This window comes from Triticum aestivum, chromosome 2A, assembly GCF_018294505.1.
Source record: "Triticum aestivum cultivar Chinese Spring chromosome 2A, IWGSC CS RefSeq v2.1, whole genome shotgun sequence".
In the NCBI taxonomy this organism is placed as follows: domain Eukaryota; kingdom Viridiplantae; phylum Streptophyta; class Magnoliopsida; order Poales; family Poaceae; genus Triticum; species Triticum aestivum.
This window is the reverse complement of record NC_057797.1, coordinates 712,781,374-712,803,612: the sequence shown is the minus strand read 5'-3', so window position 1 is coordinate 712,803,612 and position 22,239 is coordinate 712,781,374. Positions and strand designations below refer to the sequence as shown.

General features: G+C 46.3%; 2 protein-coding genes across 2 annotated transcripts; one reads left to right on the top strand and one right to left on the bottom strand.

Annotated features, from left to right (window-relative positions):
• Positions 1–6,098: 6,098 nt before the first annotated feature.
• Positions 6,099–7,398, bottom strand: LOC123190457 (uncharacterized). Its single transcript, XM_044603101.1, has 2 exons — positions 7,140–7,398; positions 6,099–6,768 (listed from the first exon to the last, which is right to left on the bottom strand). Exon 2 carries the CDS (start codon positions 6,746–6,748, stop codon positions 6,353–6,355), a length of 396 nt encoding a protein of 131 aa, XP_044459036.1. The 5' UTR covers positions 6,749–6,768; positions 7,140–7,398; the 3' UTR covers positions 6,099–6,352.
• A 4,860-nt stretch (positions 7,399–12,258) lies between these two features.
• LOC123190456 (F-box/WD-40 repeat-containing protein At5g21040) lies at positions 12,259–15,225 on the top strand. Its single transcript, XM_044603100.1, has 2 exons — positions 12,259–12,431; positions 13,267–15,225. Exon 2 carries the CDS (start codon positions 13,341–13,343, stop codon positions 15,021–15,023), a length of 1,683 nt encoding a protein of 560 aa, XP_044459035.1. The 5' UTR covers positions 12,259–12,431; positions 13,267–13,340; the 3' UTR covers positions 15,024–15,225.
• The last annotated feature ends 7,014 nt before the right edge of the window (positions 15,226–22,239 follow it).

The following is a 22,239-nucleotide window of genomic DNA, read 5'->3' as shown; positions in this document are numbered from 1 at the left end:
ATGATCTCTTAGCATAATTTGTCTCATCATGTTTTAAGAAATGAGAAGTTATTAAAGATAAGGCTAAGAGATCGGGGGCAGCCATGAGGGTGTGGGCGATGGGGATGAGTCGGAGGTCGGGGCAACGAGGCAGAGGCGAGGCGCTGTCTATGGGAAAGTGGGCGGCGGGGATCGATGAGCCGGAGGCCAGGCCAGCCGAGAAGCGGGGAGATGAAGGTTGGCGACGAGGACGAGGTGGAGGTGGCGGCCTCCAGCCATGCTATCTGTTCAGGGAGTTGGGGTTAGGCACAACCAGATGATGGATGCTGGCAACAACAGCGTCCAGACTAGGACGTCCTTCTCATCTGCGTCCAAGCTGGATGCTGTTTTCCACTGCGTCCTTACTATTTTCCAAATTTCCAAATTTCCATTTATCATTTACCACTTTCGTAATTATTAAATTATTAATTACTATTAATAAAATTTTCGGTCATTTTTTCATTGTTTGTTTCCTTTTAATTTGTCAAAGCCTAAAACTAAAACCCAGCTAGCCCCACGTCCGCCTGGGTGGCTGGCCTATACGCAAATCTGGTCGCTAGCTCCCATGAAAAAAAACTAGTCACTAGCTATCCGTACAAAAAAATCTGATCGCTAGCTTTTTTGGAAGAAAAAGACTGATCACTAGTGCTAACATCGATTTGTTAGCTTTCGCGTCTGATCAATAAACATATACAAGTACGTCTCTCATCACTAGCTTCTAGGCTACCTATGATTTTTTTTGGCCTATTGGTTTTTGCGTTTTTCACTCTTATATTTTATAATTAATTTTCAGCAAGGAACAAATTTGGAACAAAATATATTTCAAAAAACATGTTCACGAATTTACATAAATTTTTAAATTACAAAAAATGTTAGCGAATACAAAAATGTTCTAATATACGGTGAACAATCCTTTAATATATGATGATCATTTTCTGAATACACACTATTTTTTGCAATATACATATAATTTTTCTATGCAGTGAACCTTTTTATATACGATGAACTAAAAGCAAACAGGAAAAAACAAACAGATAAAATAGATAAATAAGAAGAGAACAAAAAATAAACACATTTTGAATTAAAAAAATGTAAACAAGATCAATTTTAGAAAATGAACAATTTTACAAATTTTCAGACATTTGTTGAAACATGTGAATTTATTAAAAAAGAATCAAAAAGTTCAATTTTTGAAAAATAGGAAAATTTAAAAGGGGAGGAAACCAATGAAGAAAAGATGATACAAGAAGAAAAGAAAAAACATGAAGAAAACAGAATAAAAATGTATCCTGCCTACTTGGATCGGCTTATCTGCGGTTTGTTCGTTGTCGAGGGTGGACTTGCAACGGGGACAAAAAAATGTTGGACCCGAGTGGCAAGTCGAGGATGGACTCGAAATTGGGACCAAAAAAGGTCGGCCCCGGTTGCGAGTCAAGGTTGGACTTGCAATTGGGACAAAAAAGGTTGGGCCCGAGTTGTGAGTGAGTTGACTGTGGACTTACAACTGAGACAAGAAATTGTCTAAGCCGTAGTTGCATTTCGACCATGGACTTAACTGGAACAAAAAAGGCCAGGTACCACTTGCGAATCGAGGGTGGACTTGCAACTGGGACTAAAAACCTAGGCCCCTAGTTATGTGTTGACTGTGGACTTGCAACTCGAACAAAAAAGGATGGGCCCATCTGCGAGTCGAGGGTAAACTTGCAACTTGGACAAAAATGGTTGGGCCCTAGTTGTGAGTTAAGGGTGGACTTGCAACTCGAACAAAAATGTTGGACTCTATTTGCGAGTCGAGGGTGGACTTGCAACTCGGACAAAGGCCCCGGTGTGAATCGAGGGTGGACTTGCAATTTGGACAAAAAAGTTTGGCCCCATTTTATGAGTTGAGATTGGACTTTCAACTAGGACAAAAAAGGTCGGTCCCTAGTTATAAATCAAGGATGGACTTCCAACCGGGACGAAAAAAGGCGGGCCTCAGTTGCGAGTCGAGGGTCGACTTGCCATGAGGACATAAAATGTCAGGGCCTGATTTCGAGTTTAGAGTGGAATTGCAACCGGGATAAAAATAAGGTAAGTAACCCCATGTCCTCGGACGAAGTGCGAGTTCGGCTAGGTCTCGATCGGGAGACATCATTCCTTCGAGGAGTGGTCCAGGAAGGCTTGGAAAGAATCTCGGAATAACAAAGGGGAACTCGTTTGTCAAGCCAAGGACTTCGGATCCGGATTCATTAACATCGAAGAGGTCGTCTTCGGCGTAGAAGACCAGTTCGGAGGCTATTGATAGTGTCCTGGGGTAGGGGTGCTAACCTAATTGACCCGTGGTTCCCGTGGTCCTTGGGCCGGGCCAGTGGGCCCTCATCCTTATTAAGGTCACTCCGGAAGCTGCACTCTTGGAACGTGATCAAGGCTACATTTGCCGAAGACTTGGCGTATACTCGAAGACATCTCCTGCCGCTTCCATCTGCGTCCCTCGACATCGACCATGTAACCCTAGATACCATGTCTTGCGTGTATATGAGCTAAAGAGTTTACCCCGTATAGGGGGGATCACAATCACATTCATCTAGCCCTAGGGTTATAGCACAACTTACGATCTCGAGGTAGATCAATCTTGTACTCGATACACCATCATCAATATAAACAAGAGCAGGACGTAGGGTTTTACCTCCATTAAGAGGTCCAGAACCTGGATAAACATCGTCTCCCTTGTTTCTGTTACCACCGATCCGAGATCCACAGCTCAGGAGCCCCTACCCCGAGGTCTGTCGGTTTTGACACCAACAACCATCAAAGCTACCATTGATGTTTTTTTAAGATAATGCAAGTTTTTTTGCTTCCTTCAAATGATCATTTCTTAAGCATTTCCCTAGAAAAAAGAAGATGAAGACCTACATGGGAGACGAAATCATCCTAAATGCCATATGCTATGGACTAGGCGTTATTATACCAAAGGAGAAGCAACCTTACAAAGCGCTTCATGAGAGGCAACTCATGCAAATAAGGTAAAAGAAAGTAAGTTGTTTTGTTTTTGTTCGTTTCAATAAAGAGTGATAGAAGGCTGGAAGCTATAGTTAAGAGGAAAAGAAGAAAATGTCCGTTACTGACATGGTATGTATAAAAGTTACTGTGTACTAGGTCTCTGTTGAAAACTTTCAAAATTTTGTCTTTTGGACATGTTGGAACTAACCTCTTAGGACCACGAAGAAAATCCCTGAAGAAATTTACAAATCTAGCTTCTAGGGTAGAGACGGTGCATAGTACGAGCCACCACACTCGTACCGGATGTCATACCAAAGAGGAGAGGAGAAGACAATGGTCCAGGACATTTGGCGGCACACAGAGTCGCTCATACCACACCCGGGAAAAATGGAACGGAAGGTCCAGTTTTTAAAGACACCCCCGCATATTCAACAACATATACAGAAGGTCTGAATTTTTAAGACGGTGTTTGGTACGAGCACGAACGCTCTTACCCTCGGTTGTACCACGTGTGTTTCAGGAAGAATATGATTCGGGGAGTTTGATGACATTTTGTACGAGCGTGTGCGCTCCGCATCCAGTTTTGGGAATATGAACCCGAGGTAACCCTAAACTTAAATTTCAATCTCTTATTTCTTCTTTCTCCAAGACTCTCCAATCCCTCGAAGGATATCTCTCCCTACTTGTTTTCAGTCCGAATCCTTCCGCGTGAACGCTCTACGGTATGTTTCTCCTCCGATCCTCAACTTATTTTTCCTTGTGAATTCATGCTCTATAGTCTTGCATTGCCATGTTTAGGTTCTAGTATGTCTTGCCCGATCCGCCTCGCCTGCGTCATGTTCCTCCTCCAGCTTCGCGCCCTCCATGGTCGTGTCCGGAGCCTACTCCTGCACCTGCGACGCGAGAGGGGGGGGGGGGGGGGATGAGACGGGCTAGGGTTAGGTTACTATCGTCCGGCATAAATAGTCAGATTTGGCCCATCATGTGGTGCGCCGAAGTGGCTTTCTCATAGGACCGTTGTGTTCGTATGTTCGTGTGGGTCTAAGGTCGTCAGTTCGACGTGACGGGCATACTTGAACGCGGCCAGGCCTTCTCGTATTCATCTCAAATTTAGACTGGATACGAGGGTGTGCCGGTCAGCTCGGCAGTATAGGGCCGATTTGAATAGCTCGACTGGATCGTGTGTTTTGGTGATCGGATGCTGAGCGGACCGTCCATCCGGACGTACCATGGTGGTTTAAGGAGCCCGGTCGATGATGGGTCAGGCTACAGGTACGATGCCAGAGACAGTGAGCTGTGCGACGGGCAGGGCGTCGACTGGACCATGGAGCTGCCGGTCCAGCCTTTCTCCCGGACGCTTCCTCCTAGATCTCGTTTCGCGACGCGGAGGGCAGCGAGAATTCGCAAGCAGTGCCACATGCACTTTGGTCGGTCGGGTCTGGTTCAGGCTTGCAGTACTGCTACAGCTCTGCGACTGCGAGCTCCATCTCCGTTTTCGTCGGCTCCACACCCCACGGGCGGCGAAACAGTACTGCTAATCGCACCTCTGCGCTGCCTGCCATGTTCCAGGCCCGGAAAGCGCCGTCCCACATTTGTCACGTTCCCACTGCCCACACCACAAGCTTGCAAGCGGCTCTCACTGCAACATAATTGGGAACCGGCTCCTCTACCGTGCCCGCTTGGCACGGCAGGGTGCCGTGCCTTCTTTACCCCGGCGAAGCAATGGTCTAGCCCAGGAAACTACTAAAAGCTCACCTGATGCCCGCTGATTAACAACATGGTTCTCAATTTTTTTATTGATTAACAATATTAGTCTTCTATAAAAAAATTAACAGCATTAGTTCATGGCTGCATGTTCTCATGGCGTTTTTTTGTTTGTCAAAATTTTGGTCGATTTAAATTTGGTTAAGTATATAAGTCGACTGTTGTCTGCATGTTGTTTCTCAATTTTTTGTCTTTTCTGGATTTATAGTTTCTAATACTTGAATATATTTGCTAACTTTTCAAAATATGCAAATGTAGGAAATGGTATTGTTGCCCGCTCGAAGCAAAATACAAATATATTTTAACAAAAAAATGCTCTCCGTAAAATATGGCTGAGATTAAGCAAAACCATTTTTCAAATATGAGTTCATTTTCATTTTAGAATGTTGCTCATGTATATTCATAATAGGTAATTAGTTTATTGAGACAATGATAGTGAAAGGGCCCCGTTTTCAGATGTTTCTTCGAGTTTTGTTAGGACTTATGTCCTGCTCAGGAAGACGAGATGGCGGCGGCTCCTTGAATATTAAATAAATTCCTCCCTGCCTAGCCCCCGTCCCAATGGTGTGTCTAGCATCGTCGATGGGCATATGGAGATGTGTTTCCGGCGAATCTATCTTTGGTGGATTTGGATTTGCTTGGATCTGGCCGTAGTTCATCTACGTTCGTGTGTCTTCAGGTTGGATTCTTCCAATCTACGCTACCCTTTCTCGGCGGCGGTTGTTATTCTGCCGTGTCCGTCCTATGGGGTCTTAGCACGATGACTTCTGAACTGTGTATACAACAAGTTTTGCCCGGCTCCGGCGAGGGAGGGGCGATGACGGCGGCGTGCCTTCGGCTCGCTTTAGTACTTGTAGTCGTCGCTAGGTGGTCTACGCATCTGGGTGTATTTTTTTATTATTTATGGTGTTTATTGTACTGTCATGATTGAATATGAATAGATCGAAGTGTTATCTAAAAAAATAAAAGTAGAAATAGTGAGTTAGCTTTTCTAGGGGGAAATAGTTTCTTTTTGGGTTTGGGAAATAGTTAATTAGGTGACACGTGCAGGCGTGTGATACATCAGTTTTTTTTAGTTGAACGTGATGCATCCGGTGAACAGTTGGGCTGATTAGATAAACTTTCATCAAAGAGTCTGGCCTTTCTGGCCCATATCAATGTGTAAGGTGCGGGGTAAGAAGGCACGGCACCCTGCCGTGCCCAGCAGGCACGGTAGAGGAGCCGGTTCCACATAATTGAGGCTTGGAATGTAGCATCCTTCAGTTGGCGTAGGTTTCTCCAACAATTAGCCATTAGTCATTAGCGGAGTAGGTACTCATAAACCAAACCACAAGTCATAATAAGAACAGCAAAGTAGCCATGAATTCCTAGTGAAATACTCCATTCAAGGTCTAGACATCACAGTAACATGCATGCCAATGAAGCGTTATTTATGTTACAGCGTGCTTCCCCAAGTCTCCATCACACACACACAAACAGCGGAAGAACGGAAGAAATCATTCATCATCGAACTAAACACGCAATTAACTAAACGCAAACCACGACGCTAATGAATTGACGAGCAACCCCTAATGAAACCAAGCCGGCGGGCTTAGCCGAGATGGACCTCGGCCTCGCGCCTCTCGCCGCGCCTGGCGCGCACCACGAAGGCGACGGCGACGGCCACGCCGACCACCGCCAGGGCCGCGACGCCGCAGGCCACGCCGGCCGCGACGGCCACGGATCTGCGCGGCGGGGACGCACGCGGGTTGGTGCTGGTGGTGGTGGGCATCGCCGATGCCGCCTCCGGCTTGGCGGCCATGGAGTTGTCCAGCGCCTCCGGGAGCACGGCGGCCTCGGGCTTGGCGCCGAAGAAGGAGGCCATCTCGGGCGTCGCCTCCGTCTTCCCCTCGCTGCCGAAGTCCTCCAGCCCGTGGGACTCCGACCCGACGGCCAGGAGCGCCGCCACGCAGAGCGCCACGAGCAGATCTCGCCGGGAGGACGCCATCGCTTCAGTCGCCGATCGAGCTGCCGTTGCGAGAATCAACAGTCAGTGGCTACTAGAACAGCCTAAACAGCAAACTGTTACTACGATCGTCAACTGCTCTCTAGATTTTAGACTGAATGAGGTGCAAGGTGCTAGTACATATATATGTGGAGAAATGCAGAACGATCATGCGGCTCGGTGGTTCACCAAATGGCCGGACAAAAAGAGCGAAAAGCAACCAAAGAAGTACTACTAGTAGAAGAAAATGTCACATGCACCGACAGATCTCAGTATCAACTACAAGCAGGAGCAGCTAGACGACCATGTTCTTTCTGCAGCAGCAGACCATACTAAACAAACAAAGTGCAGAATTCCACAAAGGAAAAGCTCAACGCGGCACCATGGAACGTACCTCGGGAGCTTTCACGAAAGGATAGTGTGTGTGCGACGGAGAGAGCGGAGCAGAGCAGCGTAAGACTTGTGACTTGTGGGAGGCTCAGGCCATGAAGATTCCCGGTATATATAAGAGCGCCTCCGTTGGCACGAGTATGGGAGCCTGTGGAGAGCGAGAGGCTCGTGACGTGAGTGAGTGAGAACCCTATCTAATCAACCGATCTCTCTCTCACTCACTCACTACCACCATGCATCGCATGATGCACGTAGAGTAGATGTGATGTAGGGCTCGTCGTTACTTGGGTGGTGGAGTGAGTGTGAAGCCATTATGATTTTTGACCACTGCCCCGTGCCCCCGGGAAAACAAAGGCGGGGAGAGAGAGAGAGAGAGAGAGAGAGAGAGAGAGAGAGAGAGAGAGAGAGAGAGAGAGAGAGAGAGAGAGAGAGAGGTGGCCGGCCTCCCCCACCATTAGGTAGGCATGCATGTGAGGAAGCCTTTACTTGGTTTACTAACCTCTCTGTCGGCTTGCTTCGACCCACTATTAGGACTAGTCTCGTACAGTACCACCGCTGATCCATCCATCCATCCCGTGCCCAGATTCTGTGCTACGGTTACTGTACTCCGTTGTACTCTTCCTCGGTCGCGTAGGGGGCTGTCTATTCTATCCCGCCTCACGAGCCGCGCTTCACGGGCTAGCGATCGAGATCGACCCTCGTGCAGCGAGCGCCGTGTCCGGTGACCATAATTAGCTCATGCGTCGTCCGCTTCGTCATAGCAGCACTGCTACTACGTCTTGGCAGGCCATCACGGCCTCTGAGGTCAAGTCACGCAGTCGTTGGACGAACACGGGCGGGGCAGTCCTCGAGTCCTGAGAGATGTACCGCGACGTGCTAGCGCACATGCACGGTTGATCGCCATTGGCCGGTGACCCGATGGATCAGAGCGTTGTTTTAGGGCCGGGGTGGTAATTAGCGTTGGATCGGCACGGCGAGGCGGAGAATCTCACGAATGAATACTGTAGTAAGTAGGCCTGGTCCAGTCCAGCGTCCAGTGGTGGTGGCTAGCTAGAGGTAGCACGTACAGTACTCGTAGTCGATCGATCCAGCGAGCGACCTGGCAGGACAACATATGGCGCCGAGTTGATTGGCCGGGCACGCCCTGCATGGGCATGCATTGCTGGGGCAGAGCGGTTAGTTGGCAACCCTTGTACACTACTCCCACCTAACCCAATAAAACCACAAAGGTCGTCATCACCCACAAAAGGGGCCTCATTATATGATGCGTGATGCGTGAACCGGCACGATTGGGCACACCTGCCTACAGCGGCCGTGGTAAGTGAAACAGTGCACTATAGTAGTCTATGCCCATCTCGTTATTCGAGCGAACGGATCAGGGCGTTCATGAAGACATGACAGTGTATAGAACGGCCAGGTTGGATGTCTGTCTGTGAAAAAATTTGAGGAAATTGCAAGCTTCTGAGACGCTCTTGGACTGAAGATCAACACTCGGAAACTAACGCTGGGCGCTAGATGGATGCAGGCGGAGCAACCTTGGCGCGTGTTTTGTTATTCTGTCTCATCACAAGTGAGGAGGACCAACGGACCACCAAGTTTCGTTGTGGATCAACCAGCAGCAATTGTAATCTACCCCTGACACCAGTCCCGAGCGAGTGCGCTGGAGTATAAACCTTCGGCTTTGGCTTCGCATGCGCGCTCTTTTTGCGGTGAGGCAACACCTGTCTGTACGGGAATCTGGACGCGATCGGGTTGGTGGTGTGCGAGCGCAAGAAACGGGCTGCAGGTCCCCGTCCGTGACAGCGTCGAGTGTTCATGCTACCTCTTGCGCGTGGAGGTGGTGTCAGATCTCCAGCCAGTGCGATGCGGTGCTCAACAGTGAGGGGAAAACTCACGCTGTAGAGCACCATGTTCAGATTGCCCCTTGGACAACGTGGCCCGGTTCAGCAAAAAGACGCCGAATTCACTACCGAGCTGACACTCTTGACGATGGTGGATTCGGAAGAAGCGACCTCGGTCGATCGGCGTCTTGTGATGTAAACGCGCCGTTGAAATTGTCGGCCGTTCCGTCGAACGTCTATTCTATTCTGTCCACAAGTGAACCAACCATTCATCAAGTTTTCTTCTTCTCCACTCACGGCCGCACCCGCCCGGCAATCTACCCGTGACGGGACTGCCGACCAGTTTCCATGCGCTCTTTTGGCGATGAGACAACACCTGTCTGTACGGGGATCCGGACGTACTACGTGAGCTTCTTTTGCTTTTTCTTTCTTTTTAATTGAGTAGAAAAAAGATTGGACGTGAGTGGGTTGGTCCCGGCCCGGCCCGGCCGTCCAAGTCCGTCCGTGAGGCCAACTTCACCGTGCGACCACAAACGGACGTCCGTTTTGTTCTGTTTTTGTTCCTTTAGATAGGGATTTGGGCCCGTCCGTCCAAATCCGTCCATGAGAGTGTTGTGCATGGAGAGGAGTTGTGTGTCAGTGTGCGCTGCCGAGCATGAACACACGCTGTAGATCGACCAGCCTGTGCCGTTTGTACTTCATGTTCGTTCAGCCTTTTACGTACTGCTGAGATCTACGTACGTTACTAGGCAGTACTGCTGCTCTCTGTTCCTTTTCCAGTTGTCACTTCTCCACTCACTATGCATGGGGTCTACTAGGCACGTCACTGCTCGGAGGCTCGGCTCGACCATGTACCGCAGGCGCAAAGTAGCTCTTCAGCCAAATGGATCAAGTAAAGGCAACTCTAGCATTGGCAGCCTTCATATAACGTATATAAAGCATACTCCCTCCGTTCCATAATGTAGTGCTTATAGATTTTTTGAAAAGTCAAACTTTGCAAACTTTGATCAAGTTTGTAGAGAAAACTATTTATATCTACAATACCAATAATATATAGTGTGAAACTATATCTTATGATGAATCTAGTGATATATGTTTCGCATTCTAGATGTAAATATTTTTCTCCACAAACTTGGACAAAGTTTGTGAGGTTTGACTTCATACAGATACAGAGGCTGCCCAACCAAAGTGCAAATTCATAATTGTCATAAAAGCGTGTTGTCGCATTGTCTCCGAGGTCATGGTGGAGTAGGGAGATTTTGTCGTTCAGGAGTACGCGCGGGCGGTTGTCTATGCAAGTGACAGTTGGTAGAAGGAGTATCTTCTGTTGGGTCAGTGGTCGAAGACTGACAGTTTTGATTTCCTCCTCCAACGTCGTCGTCATGCGGGGGTGTCAATTCTGAAGTTCGATGGCGTGTCCGGGGACATGTTGCTCCGGTCTGATTCTTTCAACGACTATGTTTTTGTTTCTGACAAACTACTTTGAAAGTCCGTAAAGCTGCTGATCAGCGATGGAGCCGCGTCAAGCTTGGATGAAGAGGTGATCTGTCTTTTTACCCTTTGGTAGCCGCTTCGATGGTGTCGAAGGAAAGGGACAGACGCTGTTATTTTGCATATGATTTTTCTATCTTTTCAGTCATGTATGGTCGGTGCTTACGTACCTTGTAACCTAACCTTTATTATATAAATGAGGCACATATTACCATGCAAAAAGATTCATAATTGTCATAAAAGCGTGCTTCGTAATTTTTTCTAATGTGAGACATGTTTATGAATGGCTCAAAGACAGAATCGTCATAAAAGCGTGCTCAATTTTTTCCCTCATGTGAGGCCCGTTGGCTCAAAGACATTTTCCTTCCCCACCTTTTTTTTGCGGGGTAAATATATGACATTTTCCTTCCCCGCCTTAACAATGTAAGTTTTTGAACTAGGATTTCAATATGGATTTACAAAATCGATTTTCAGATTACAGGAAGGATTAGAACTAGGATTTGAACAACCTTAAAACACCAATTCTCTATCAATAGAACTACGGACTCTACCTCCTCTTCAAAGTGACCTCGCGGGCAGGGAAGGCTTTGGGCTCGCGACTTCCATGGCCACGTGGTCGACGAACGCATGTGTGTCTTGGATGTCGGATACAACCACATTTTTAAGGCTGGTGTGAGCACGACTTCGAATCCTATGCATGCGACCATCGAGATACGGGCGAAGTAGGCAAGGGCGGCAGGGACAACTGTGGCGCGCGTTGTCCTTGACCCACTCGGAGTAGTGTCATGCCCTCTCCCAGAACTTTTTGTCATCGCAATCCTCTTAGGTCTCACCGGGAAAGGCCCGAAGAAAAAAAGCCAACAAAATCATCGTGTATGCACCATTATTGACATATTTTTTAGAACCATGCGTCATTATAGGGAGGTCCTATATGGCGCACTTTTCATCAAATAGACCCCCAAAATGCATTGCACACGAGCGAACGGGTCGACACATTAAGCGACATTCACTTGCTTGGATTATCTGTTTTGCATTTTTTTTTCAGCGACCCGGTGACATTGTAGCAACTCCATGTATTATAGACGGGCACTGCAACACGTGGTTTTTGGGGGGCATTTTCTTTTCTCAAATTTTTTTTATGAAAAAAGAACATATTTTGAATTTTTGTCAACAATATTACTTTTTATTATAAAAGGTGATATTTTGAATTCCCAAATATTTTCCAATTCTGATTTTTTTGAAACACGAACTTTTTAAAAAAATTGTCAAGCATATTTTGAAAACACGTATTTATTTTGAAAATTTTGAGAACATTTTTAGAGATTCCCCAACTTTTTTTAAACAGGATTTTTTTTAAAACACCATTTTTTGAAATTCGAATAACTTTTTAATCCAACTAATTTTGAAAAACTCTGTGAATTTTTTTGAAAAGTAGAAAAAATAAACAGAAAACCGAACCCCAAAACCATCTAGAAGGTTGCCAAAACCGAAAAAAACAGGACAGTCATATAAAACTGTATAAGTTCCTAAAATCAGATTCACAACTGCTAAATGGGCCAGCCGATCTGTCGCTCGCTGGTTTGTGCGGAGGACCGTCTGGCGCAGAATGCGTCAAATCGATTCGGAGATTAACCGGCGTTCGTGGGCTGGGCATTGCTCTGCTTGAGTCTCACAGCCACGGACAGAGAAAAAAAAGCCACGGACAGAGAAGTTTCTGGTACGGAAGAGTTTGGCCCAGAGAAAAGCCACAGCACGAGCCCTTTTGCCAACTCGTGCACGGACGGTCCGGATCGGGAGCAAGGACAAGATCCCGACCGTCCGTTCCCGTTCGAGCACGGGCGGTGCAGACGAAGCGTCCGCCTCTTTGGCTCCCTGCGGCCGCAGTTTTCCTTCCCAAGGGGAAAAGAGAGAGAGAGAGAAGAGGAGAAAGTCTGCAGAAATCGCGATCGGAGGCACAGCTCGAGGTGATTCTCGCTCTTGTAATTCCGTCAGCTAATTTTACCAGTAATTTTCCGTTCGCTCGCACGCATCCCGTTCGATAGGAACCACCAGTAATTTGTCTACGTCTCCCCCTTCTGCGCGGCTGTGGATTTGGTTCCAAATTAGGGTTTCGAATCAGGATGTTTTGGCCTAGAATCGTCGGATGCTTATCGCTCTGTTTCGATTCGATGCTTGGTTTGCCGGCTGCGTATGCTTAATTGGAGAAATTTGTTGGTGGGTCTGGTCGCCCCAATCTCAGATGCGGGTTGTCGGAGCTTATCGCTCTGTGTAGTGCGGGGTGTTGCTTTGCTTCAATTGAAGCAAATTTACAGCTTTATCACGGGTGCTTTGTACAGGAAAAAGTCGCCTCTTTCTCTGCAGGCTGAGGATTGCAATTTTGGTTTGAAACTACTCCCATCGTCCCATAATATAAGAACGTTTTTCAAGACGGAGGGAGTAGAGTTTAGTCACCCCTGTGATTAGTCCTTTCAATCTTATTCCATGTTTTTACCTTCATCAGAGAATCTGATTACAAGTATGTAGCTCAGTTTACTCGGTTTGCATCGCAGATTTAGGTTCCTGATTTTTAATATATTCATAAATAAGTGGATTGTACTCCCTCTGTAAAGAAATATAAGATTGTTTATAATAGTTGTTATGTACATTCCCTTTTAGCACACGGTGCGGTGAACAACTAGATTTTTTATTCCTCTCGGTGACTAGGTGACCAAGGGTTTATTTTTCCTGATGATGCTTGTCTGAACTTATCAGTACTTCTTAATGAAATTTGAGCTGAAGTGTTTGATTATTGCATTGCAGGGATTTGATTTTTATTTGCCTGGGTTTGGGGGAAGGCTAGGGAAGTTCATCACAAGATAGGATTTTGGAATTTTATGGACTTTGATTGCAATAAGGCAGGAGAGTCTTCAGCCAAGCATTGTTCTAGCATTTGCAACGAGGGCACACTCATCCAGGCAAACACCTTAATTCATTGTGGAAAGGCTAAAAAGTGGAATAGCCTCAACAAATTCAACAACCCGGAGTCAAGTCATGGATCACTTCCAAGGGTTAATGACCCCAAGGAAGATGGTGAAACAGGAAATGATGCAACTGCCTCTGAGTGTAGCGTTATGTGCTTCACTGATCTGCCGTCTGCATTGGTCTGTGAAGTCCTTGCGCGCCTTGATCCAAAGGGGCTTGGGGTTGTATCTTGTGTCTCCACAGTTCTGCAGACCCTAGCCACAGATCATCAGGGATGGAAGAAATTCTACTGTGAGAGGTGGGGACTTCCAAATGCTCCCATCGGACCCCTAGTTCCAGGTGGAACCCCAGATGGGAGGTCGTGGAAAGCATTGTTTGTGGACCGGGAGTTTCAAAGCAGATCATTCATGGGAAGATTTAGTGTGGATGTTCTCCGTGGTCACAATGAGGATGTACGCACTGTGTACCTTCTGGCATCAGCAAATCTGATATTCACTGGTGGCCATGATTCTGTGGTTCGGATGTGGAATATGGAGGAAGGGCTACTAATTGATGAGTCCCGCCCATTTGGTTGCACTATCCGGGCAATTGCAGCTGACAGTAGGCTTTTGGTAACTGGAGGATCCAAAGCCTTCATTCAGTGTTGGAGGGCTATTGAGGGGGCCTCGCACCTTTTTCACATTTCTGGGAATGGTACTAACCAGAATTCTGAATTTCGCCTATGGGGGCATGAAGGGCCTGTGACTTGTCTTTCCTTGGATTCAACAAGGATTTACAGTGGTTCTTGGGATATGACTGTTCGTGTTTGGGACAGAGCCGAGATGAAGTGTGTGCAAAAGTTCATGCATGCTGACTGGGTTTTGGCCCTGGCTCCTCATGGAAATACTGTTGCCAGTACAGCTGGTAGAGACGCATATGTGTGGGATATCGGAAATGGCGAGTTAACAACTATAATTTCCAATGCCCATGTTGGTAATGCATATTCTGTAGCTCGAACACACCTGGCAGGTGTGCTGTTTACTGGAGGAGAGGACGGGGCAATTCGCTTGTTCGATGTTTCTGAGATATCGGATGATGAGAATATTAAACCAGCTGCCACTTGGTTGCCGCATTCTGGCCCTGTTCATTCTCTTGCTTTTGAGTACCCATGGCTTGTTTCTGCCTCTAGTGATGGCAGGATTGCACTAATTGATTTGAGGAAGATCCTGACCCCCCTAAACTCATCAAAGCGCCGTTTCAGGGTTAAGCCCTTTGATCCAAGTACCGTAGAGCCTCCACAGCGAATGCTTCATGGCTTTGGATGCTATCTTTTCTCCGTCGGCATCGGTGCAGATAGAATCATATGTGGAGGCGAGGATGGCTCTGTCAGGGTCTGGAACTTCTCGGAAGCACTGGAGATTGAGAAGAAGGCACAGGCTTTAAGGAGTCTGAGACAGGAGAACCGCATGAGGCGGAGGAAGGCGCAAGTGGAGATGAATGCAAATGGTAGAAGGGTTGACCATTGCTCAGTAGCCATGAAAAGGAACCCATTGAAGGGTGATAAGAGTGTCACTTGGCAAATCAAGCGTCCCATCAGTGACAAGGTCAAGTCTTAGATTGGGTATTTGTACCCTTCGTAATATAACATTTTTCTTTTCCGATTCCATCCATAAGCTCGGTTTGCTACATGTAGGTCAACATTTGGCATTTTCCTATATTCAACTTATATCTGGTGCACCGTGGTCGCATTTGATATGTATGCAATTCTTATTTGACCTGGTGTACATTGGGTCTAATGGAAGAAAGTTTCCATGCGTCCTTCTGTTTCCAGCTCTGGTTGATTTCGTTTTTGTATCGTTCTGTTTGCGTTTCTGGTGAAAGAAAAATTACATAACACCATGCAGGAATAGTCGACTTGTGTATTTATCTCAGTGTGGCAGCAAACATGTTTGATCCCTAGGCTCTAGCTGGATACATTTCAGTCTGTGGCCTTTGCTACAAGAAAATATGTATTGTACCACTTTGTTTTCAGGTATGGGTTTGTAATTATTGCGAAGCCAGATTGAATCGCCTTTAATGTCAAGCTTTATAGCTTTGGTGTCAGCCTGTCAGGTATCTCGTGGTTGATCACTCCGTGCTCTATGTGGCCCTGTAACTAAAACGCTGTGTGTGTGTGTGTGTGTGTGTGTGGGGGGGGGGGGGGGGGGGGGGGGGGGGGGGGCATGAGGTGGTTTTCCCCCATAAACGGTGCATCTATTAACTGAAAATGAGGCTGCAAACGAGTCGAGCTCGAGCGAGTTGGAGTTGGCTCAGCTCAACTCATATGAAAATTCGAGCGAGCTCAAACTAAGTGAAGCTCATGATCGAGCTGTAGAATATGACTCGTGCTCAGCTTGTAACGATCTCGAGTCGATCTTGAGCTAGTTTCGAGCTAAATGAGATGGTAAAAATTATAAATCTATGAATAAAAAACAAAAAAATTAAGGTGAATATGCTCGGAACCTTTGCCAAAAATATAGGATATTTAACACATAGTCGACCACACGCCATAATTAGGCCTAAATCTTCTCTGCACTTAATTAAGCTTCCATATTCGTTGGTAAATAAAATGGAGATAAAATATGGACAACATATATGGTGATAAATCATCTTATTTTCATTTAATATATGGCATGTTCATTTAACATAATGATATTCTGTCGAGCTATCGAGCTAAAATCGAGCGAGCCAACATTGACTCAAGATCGGGTCGTTTCTCGATCGAGCTACATAAAGTGTTCAAACTCGACTTATTTTTTTCCGAGTCGATCTCGAGTCGAGTCAAAAAACGAGTCGATCTCGAGCGGCTCACGAGCCTCGAGCTTTTCTTGCAGCCCTACATCTAACATCTGCATAGATAAGATGCACACAGTCAAAAACCAACAATCTGATAAAAAAAGATAAAAGCAGACATATCAGGAACAGTGAAGTCATATAAGATCGACACTGTGCCTATGTAGAAAGAGGTGGCAAATCGATCTAGAGATTATGATGTCACATGTGTTGGGTAAAAACCTCTCTGGCACCCGCTCTAATCACATACAAACCGTCTTGAATAACAGTTGGTACACCGTTCGATATAGCATAAACCATGTACGAAACCAATGTGTACTATGGAAAATAACTTGCAACAGAGAAGAGTTTTTGCTATTTAAAACAAAAAAAGTTCTTCATAGCCAAAACGACCATATAAGGCATACGCTTGTAAGCATTCTAAATCTTTTGGAATTCCATTCAAACAGGGACAAAAAAATATCGACACCACTTGCAGACGTATATAAATTGGACGTTATTTGGATGACTAACCATGTAGAACGTGCAAACTTACACTGAGAAAATAGGTATTTGATTGTCTAATCGTGAGTACAAAAACCACACTTCTTGCTCTTGTCAATTGCAACGGGCGAGATGTTTAGCACAACACCTCTTCGAAGATACCACATGAAAATCTTAACTTTTAGCAGAACGTTCAACTTCCAAAATTTTATGCTATTATCCACTGGGGCCTCTAAAATGCATAACCGCACAATCTATAGGGTTCACTGTAAAAGACCAAAATGTAGCTAACCAAGCCATGGGGGGGCGGGGGGGGGGGGGGGGGGGGGGGGGCAGCGGTGGGGGAGGTGAGCGCGCGGGTCGTCACCACCATAGAGACGGTGGAGGAGATCATCGCCCACACACCGCCACCAATGCCGATGTTGACATCATCATCCTCGACGACACGGCCACCACCCACGTTACAAATCGGGATGGTGTCACAGGTCAGGACTCAGGACAAGGGACCTGAACCTTGGGGTGAAGGCCATTGCAACCGCCGACAGCCTAATCTGTAGCGCATCCTTCACCAATGGAGTAGCATCTCGGAACCACACTCCGTCGTTCCAAGCATCAACGAGTGACACCATGTTCGGGCCAAATGGCTCCTTTGATCCTCGATTGCACCCGGCGGACACACCTGGGATCCTTGGGGTCCATAGGCCATCCCCGATAACAGGTACGGGAAATTTGCCCCAACACCATCATGCTTTCCACTAGTACCATGAATTGGATGAGCAACGGCCATGGGAGTGGCATTCCCTGTCACCCAAGGCTGAATTCCTTAAATTTGATGGTCAAACCCCAAACTATGGTATCAAGGTGAAACCTATTTTGAGGTGTACCATGTTCACCCTGATTTGTGTACACATTATGCATCTCTTAGCTTGCAGCACACTGCTGCATTATGGCTTCAGAATTTGGATGCCAAAATAGGTAGAATTGATTGAAGTGAGTTTTGTGAGCGTGTGCAACATGGACATGGTAAACATAATTATGATAGATGTCGTAGATAGATTCGTGCATTAAGGCAAACTGGTACACTAGTTGAGTATTTCGACAAATTTGAACACCTCCATCACCAATTGCTATTGCACATTCAATTTAGAGGAAGCATTTTTCGTTGATGAGTTCTTGGATGGATTGAAAGAGGAAATTTGATCTGCTATTTGGCTCCATCGGCCTCAAGACTAGGATACTACGAGTTTATTAGCATCGTTGCACGAAGAGGACATGGAATTGGGCAATCATTGTTCTTCCAGCAAGCTTGGTCCAGTCGGGGACACTTAGTGATATGATAAGTCATAGTTCCACTCCAAGGTGGATCAAGGCAAACATAGTGAACTGGTCAATATTGACGACAAGGTGGAGGCACTCAAAGCCTTCTAGTGTTCTAAAGGGCTATGTTTCACCTACGGCGAGCCCTAGAGTAAGACCCACAAGTTCCACTTCATGTCATCAAAGAGTTGCTTGATGTGCTCATTGTCTCTTAGCCAAAGGATGAAAGTGAGAATGGGAATAATGACAATGAAGAACAAGCTTCAAAGGTGATGCTGGTTGGTTCATATGTGAGTACACCCAAGCGCAAACATGCACTCCAATTGCAAGATTATGTGGGCAAGCACCATGTTCAGATTCGCCTGGACCTGGGCAGCGTGGGCACATTCATTGGCATGGATATGGCTGCATGGCTCCACTGCAAGATCCAGTTGTGCCCTCCTGCACAGCTCATCGTGGAAAATGGCGCTCAGTTTCTTGTGACACCTATGCGCCCCAGCTGGAATGGTCTGTGCATGGCCACAAATCCGTAGATGACATGCACGACTTAGATTTTGGGTGTTATGACATTATTTTGGGTGTAGATTGGCTGGAGCGATATCGCCTCAAGTGGGTGGATTGACGGTGCAAGATTATGCGATTCACTAACAATGGCGCATACATCATGCTTCTGGGGGGGGGGTGCTATGGTCCATGAACTATTGGCAAGTGAGTACAGCCAAACCGCGCAAATTTTTCATATTGTGTAAGTGCATGCTACATCTGATGGACTTGTATTTCAAACGCGGTAGCCGTGGGATGAGAACAACAGTCCTTCTCAACTACCACTAGTCATTACAATTTTGATGGAGGAGTATCAATCTCTCTTTGCAACACCCAAGAAGTTGCCACCACAATGCTTTTTTGATCACCAAATTCCACTGATTAAATGAGCCAACACTGTCAAGGCACGACCGTGCCATTACTCACTGCAACATAAGTCAGAAATTGCGCGGTAAGTGATTGAAATACTAGATAGTGGCATCATTCAACGAAGCAGTAATCCATTTGTTTCACGAGTTCTATTGGTGCGAAAAAAGATGTAGGATGTCGTTGTGTGTGGACTATCTCCAAATCAATAACCTCACCTTCAAACACAAACATCCAATGCCAGTTGTTGATAACTAGCTTGACAAGCTACCAAAAGCTCAATGGTTCACCAAGTTGGACTTGCACACATGTTGCCATCAAATTCGTATTACCCCGGACATGAGCACAATGCGACATTTTCCAACACACCATGGCTTGTTTGAATTCTTGGTGATGCCCTTTTGTTTAACAAACACACCGGCCACATTTCCAAAGACCAATGAACCCGATTTTTGAGCCACTACTACGCAAATCAATGCTAGTATCTGTGGATGACACCTTTGTGTTCAACCCCACGCTTGATGATCAGATCAAGGATCTTAGCTCGATGCTGAACATTCTTCGACAACATCACTCCTCAACAAGAAGAGCGCATGTTCCTTGTAATAACAAAGTTTGGAGTACTTGGGGCACATAGTGGGATCACATTGAGTCTCTGATCCCTCCAAGGTGTAGGTTGTTGTTGATTTGCCCCAAATGAAGACACTCCATGATCTCATGAGTTTTTGGGGTATCACGGGTTACTATCGCAAAAAAATTCACCACTATCAAGAGATTGCCAAACCACTAAACAAATTACTTCACACAGGAGCACCGTTTGCATGCCCCCCTGAGCAACAAACTACTTTTGAAGTTCTTAAGACATCCAATGGCGTCGGCCCCAATGCTCTCCCCGTCTAATTTTGAAAAAGGATGCTTAAAACATATGCCACCAATGTGGGTGTGTGGGGTTTGTGTTGATGCAAGACCACCCAATGGCCTTTCTCAGGAGTTTGGAGTACTCCACATACGAAAAGGAATGTCTTGACATCATCATGGTAGTTGAAAAATGGGGGGCATACTTGCAACACTAGGAATTCCTTATTCAGACAGATCATAAAAGCCTGCTCAACTTGGTTGACCAACGACTTTACACAGGAATCCAACACAAGGCTTTCGGTAAGTTGATGGGGTCGTGGTTCAAAATTCACTACAAGCAAGGGGAAACCAATGGAGATGCAGATGAATTATCAAGGCAACCTGAAGCTAATGCCTCTATTCTTGTCGTATCTAGTGCTACTCTAGTCTGGATGGAAAAATCTGAAAACAGGATATCAGGATGATCCTTTGGCGCAACGATTATTGCAAGAACTTGTTGTGCTACCTAAGCAGGATGTTGCACGCTATGAGCTCCGCGATGGTCTCCTGCATTACATAGGTCACGTATGGGTAGGCCCCAATACCATAGCTAGTCAACATATTCTACATGCTCTTCGCGCTTCAGGAGTGGGTGGGCACTCAGGATCAGAACAACCTATCAACGCGACAAGCCTCTGTTTGCATGGCTAAAGCTCAAGGAGGCAGTGCATTTACTTGTTCAAGCTTGCCCAATGTACCAACAAGCAAGCCTGAGCATGTGAAGTCCCTTGGATTGCTGCAACCATTACCTATGCCTAAGAGACCGTGGGAAGTTGTGAGCTTGGACTTCATTGAAGGATTGCCCATTCACAAGGATGCGATGTGATTCTCATGGTGATTGACAAGTTCACGAAGTATGGTCTTTCCTTTCCATTGACGCATCACTTGAAGAAACTTTAAGTTGTTCAAACCTACACGACACATGTCTACCGCCTTCATGCGTTACCCGAGGTACTCATCTCAGACCGAGACTGCATCTTCACCAACCACCTATGACGTGAACTCTTCCGTCTCTTGGACACACCCTTGCACATGAGCTCGGTTTACCACCCGAAAATGAACAGACAAATGAAACATATGAACTAATGTGTGGAAACTTACTTACGGTGCGCAGTCCATGCGAAATCCAAAGAAATGGCATGAGTAGATTTCGTTCGCAAGGCAACACCTCACTCGTCATTGGGGACGACACCGTTTGAGGCACTTTACGGATAGACCCCGCGCCATCTGGGAATACTAGGAAATCATAGATGCATCCTAGTTGATCGGGAAACATGGCCCTGAGAGCGAGCTGGCACTACTGAAGTGATGTGTCATCATCTTCTCAGGGCGCAACAACGCATGAAATACCAGGTTGACAAATGTCACATAGATTGTGAATTTGTAGTGGGGGCCTTGTCTATCTCAAGCTACAACCATACATTCAACAATGCGTGGCAGTGCAAAGTAACCATAAGTTGACCTTTCGCTTCTTCAACCCTTACAAGATACTGCAAAAGGTGGGAGCGGTTGCCTACCGCCTTGACTTGTCGCCGTCAAGCCAAATTCATCCCGTGTTGCACGTATTTCAGCTCAAACGTCATGTGTCACATGTTGTCGAGGTAAATGCTACCATGCTACTCATTTTTCAAGGCTCGATTGGTAGGCCAAGTTCTCAACAGCTCATGCATAAGACTTCGAGGCGACACACTCGTGCTGCAACTGCACTAAGACTGAGCATTCTCTGGACTGATTGTTCTGGTGCATGTCTTCAGGCAACCGTGGAACCGGCTTGAGGGCAAGCCGTGTTTTAAGGGAGGAGGACTGTCAGGTACCCTTCTCTCCTGGTTGGTCACTGTGAACTGTGTGTGGGTTGCGCCCCGAATAGGCCTTGGGTCTTGTATTTAAAATCTAGCATGATGGCCCATCGTGGCAGCTTAGCGGATATATGCCAGCAAGAGACTCTGCTAGGTGATGCCAAATGACTTGTAACTGAACCATTTCCCTTCCATCAATTCAGGGCATCGGTTCCCCCCCCCCCTCCCCCAAACCCCCATTGTCCCTCTCCAACCTCCCCTTCTCCTACTACTTTTGCAGACTTCGATGGAGATCGACAATTTGACCTTCGGCTTCATGGTTTGATGTTGATTAACGCCTTATTTTAAACCATCAAAAAGATCGAGAACCTACAAACCTATTGTTTCCCTTGCCGTTTTAGCAATTAGGGCTCATTTGTTTCAAAGGATTTTCCGTAGGATTTTTGAAGGATTAGAATCCTTAGGAATTTTTCTTATATTGGTTGCTTGATTAATAGGATTGAATACTATAGGAATTTTTCCCGAGGATTTTTTTATACTAGTTTAGGATTTCTAGCATCCACTCAAAACATTTTTAAAAGAATCCTTTATTTTTCCC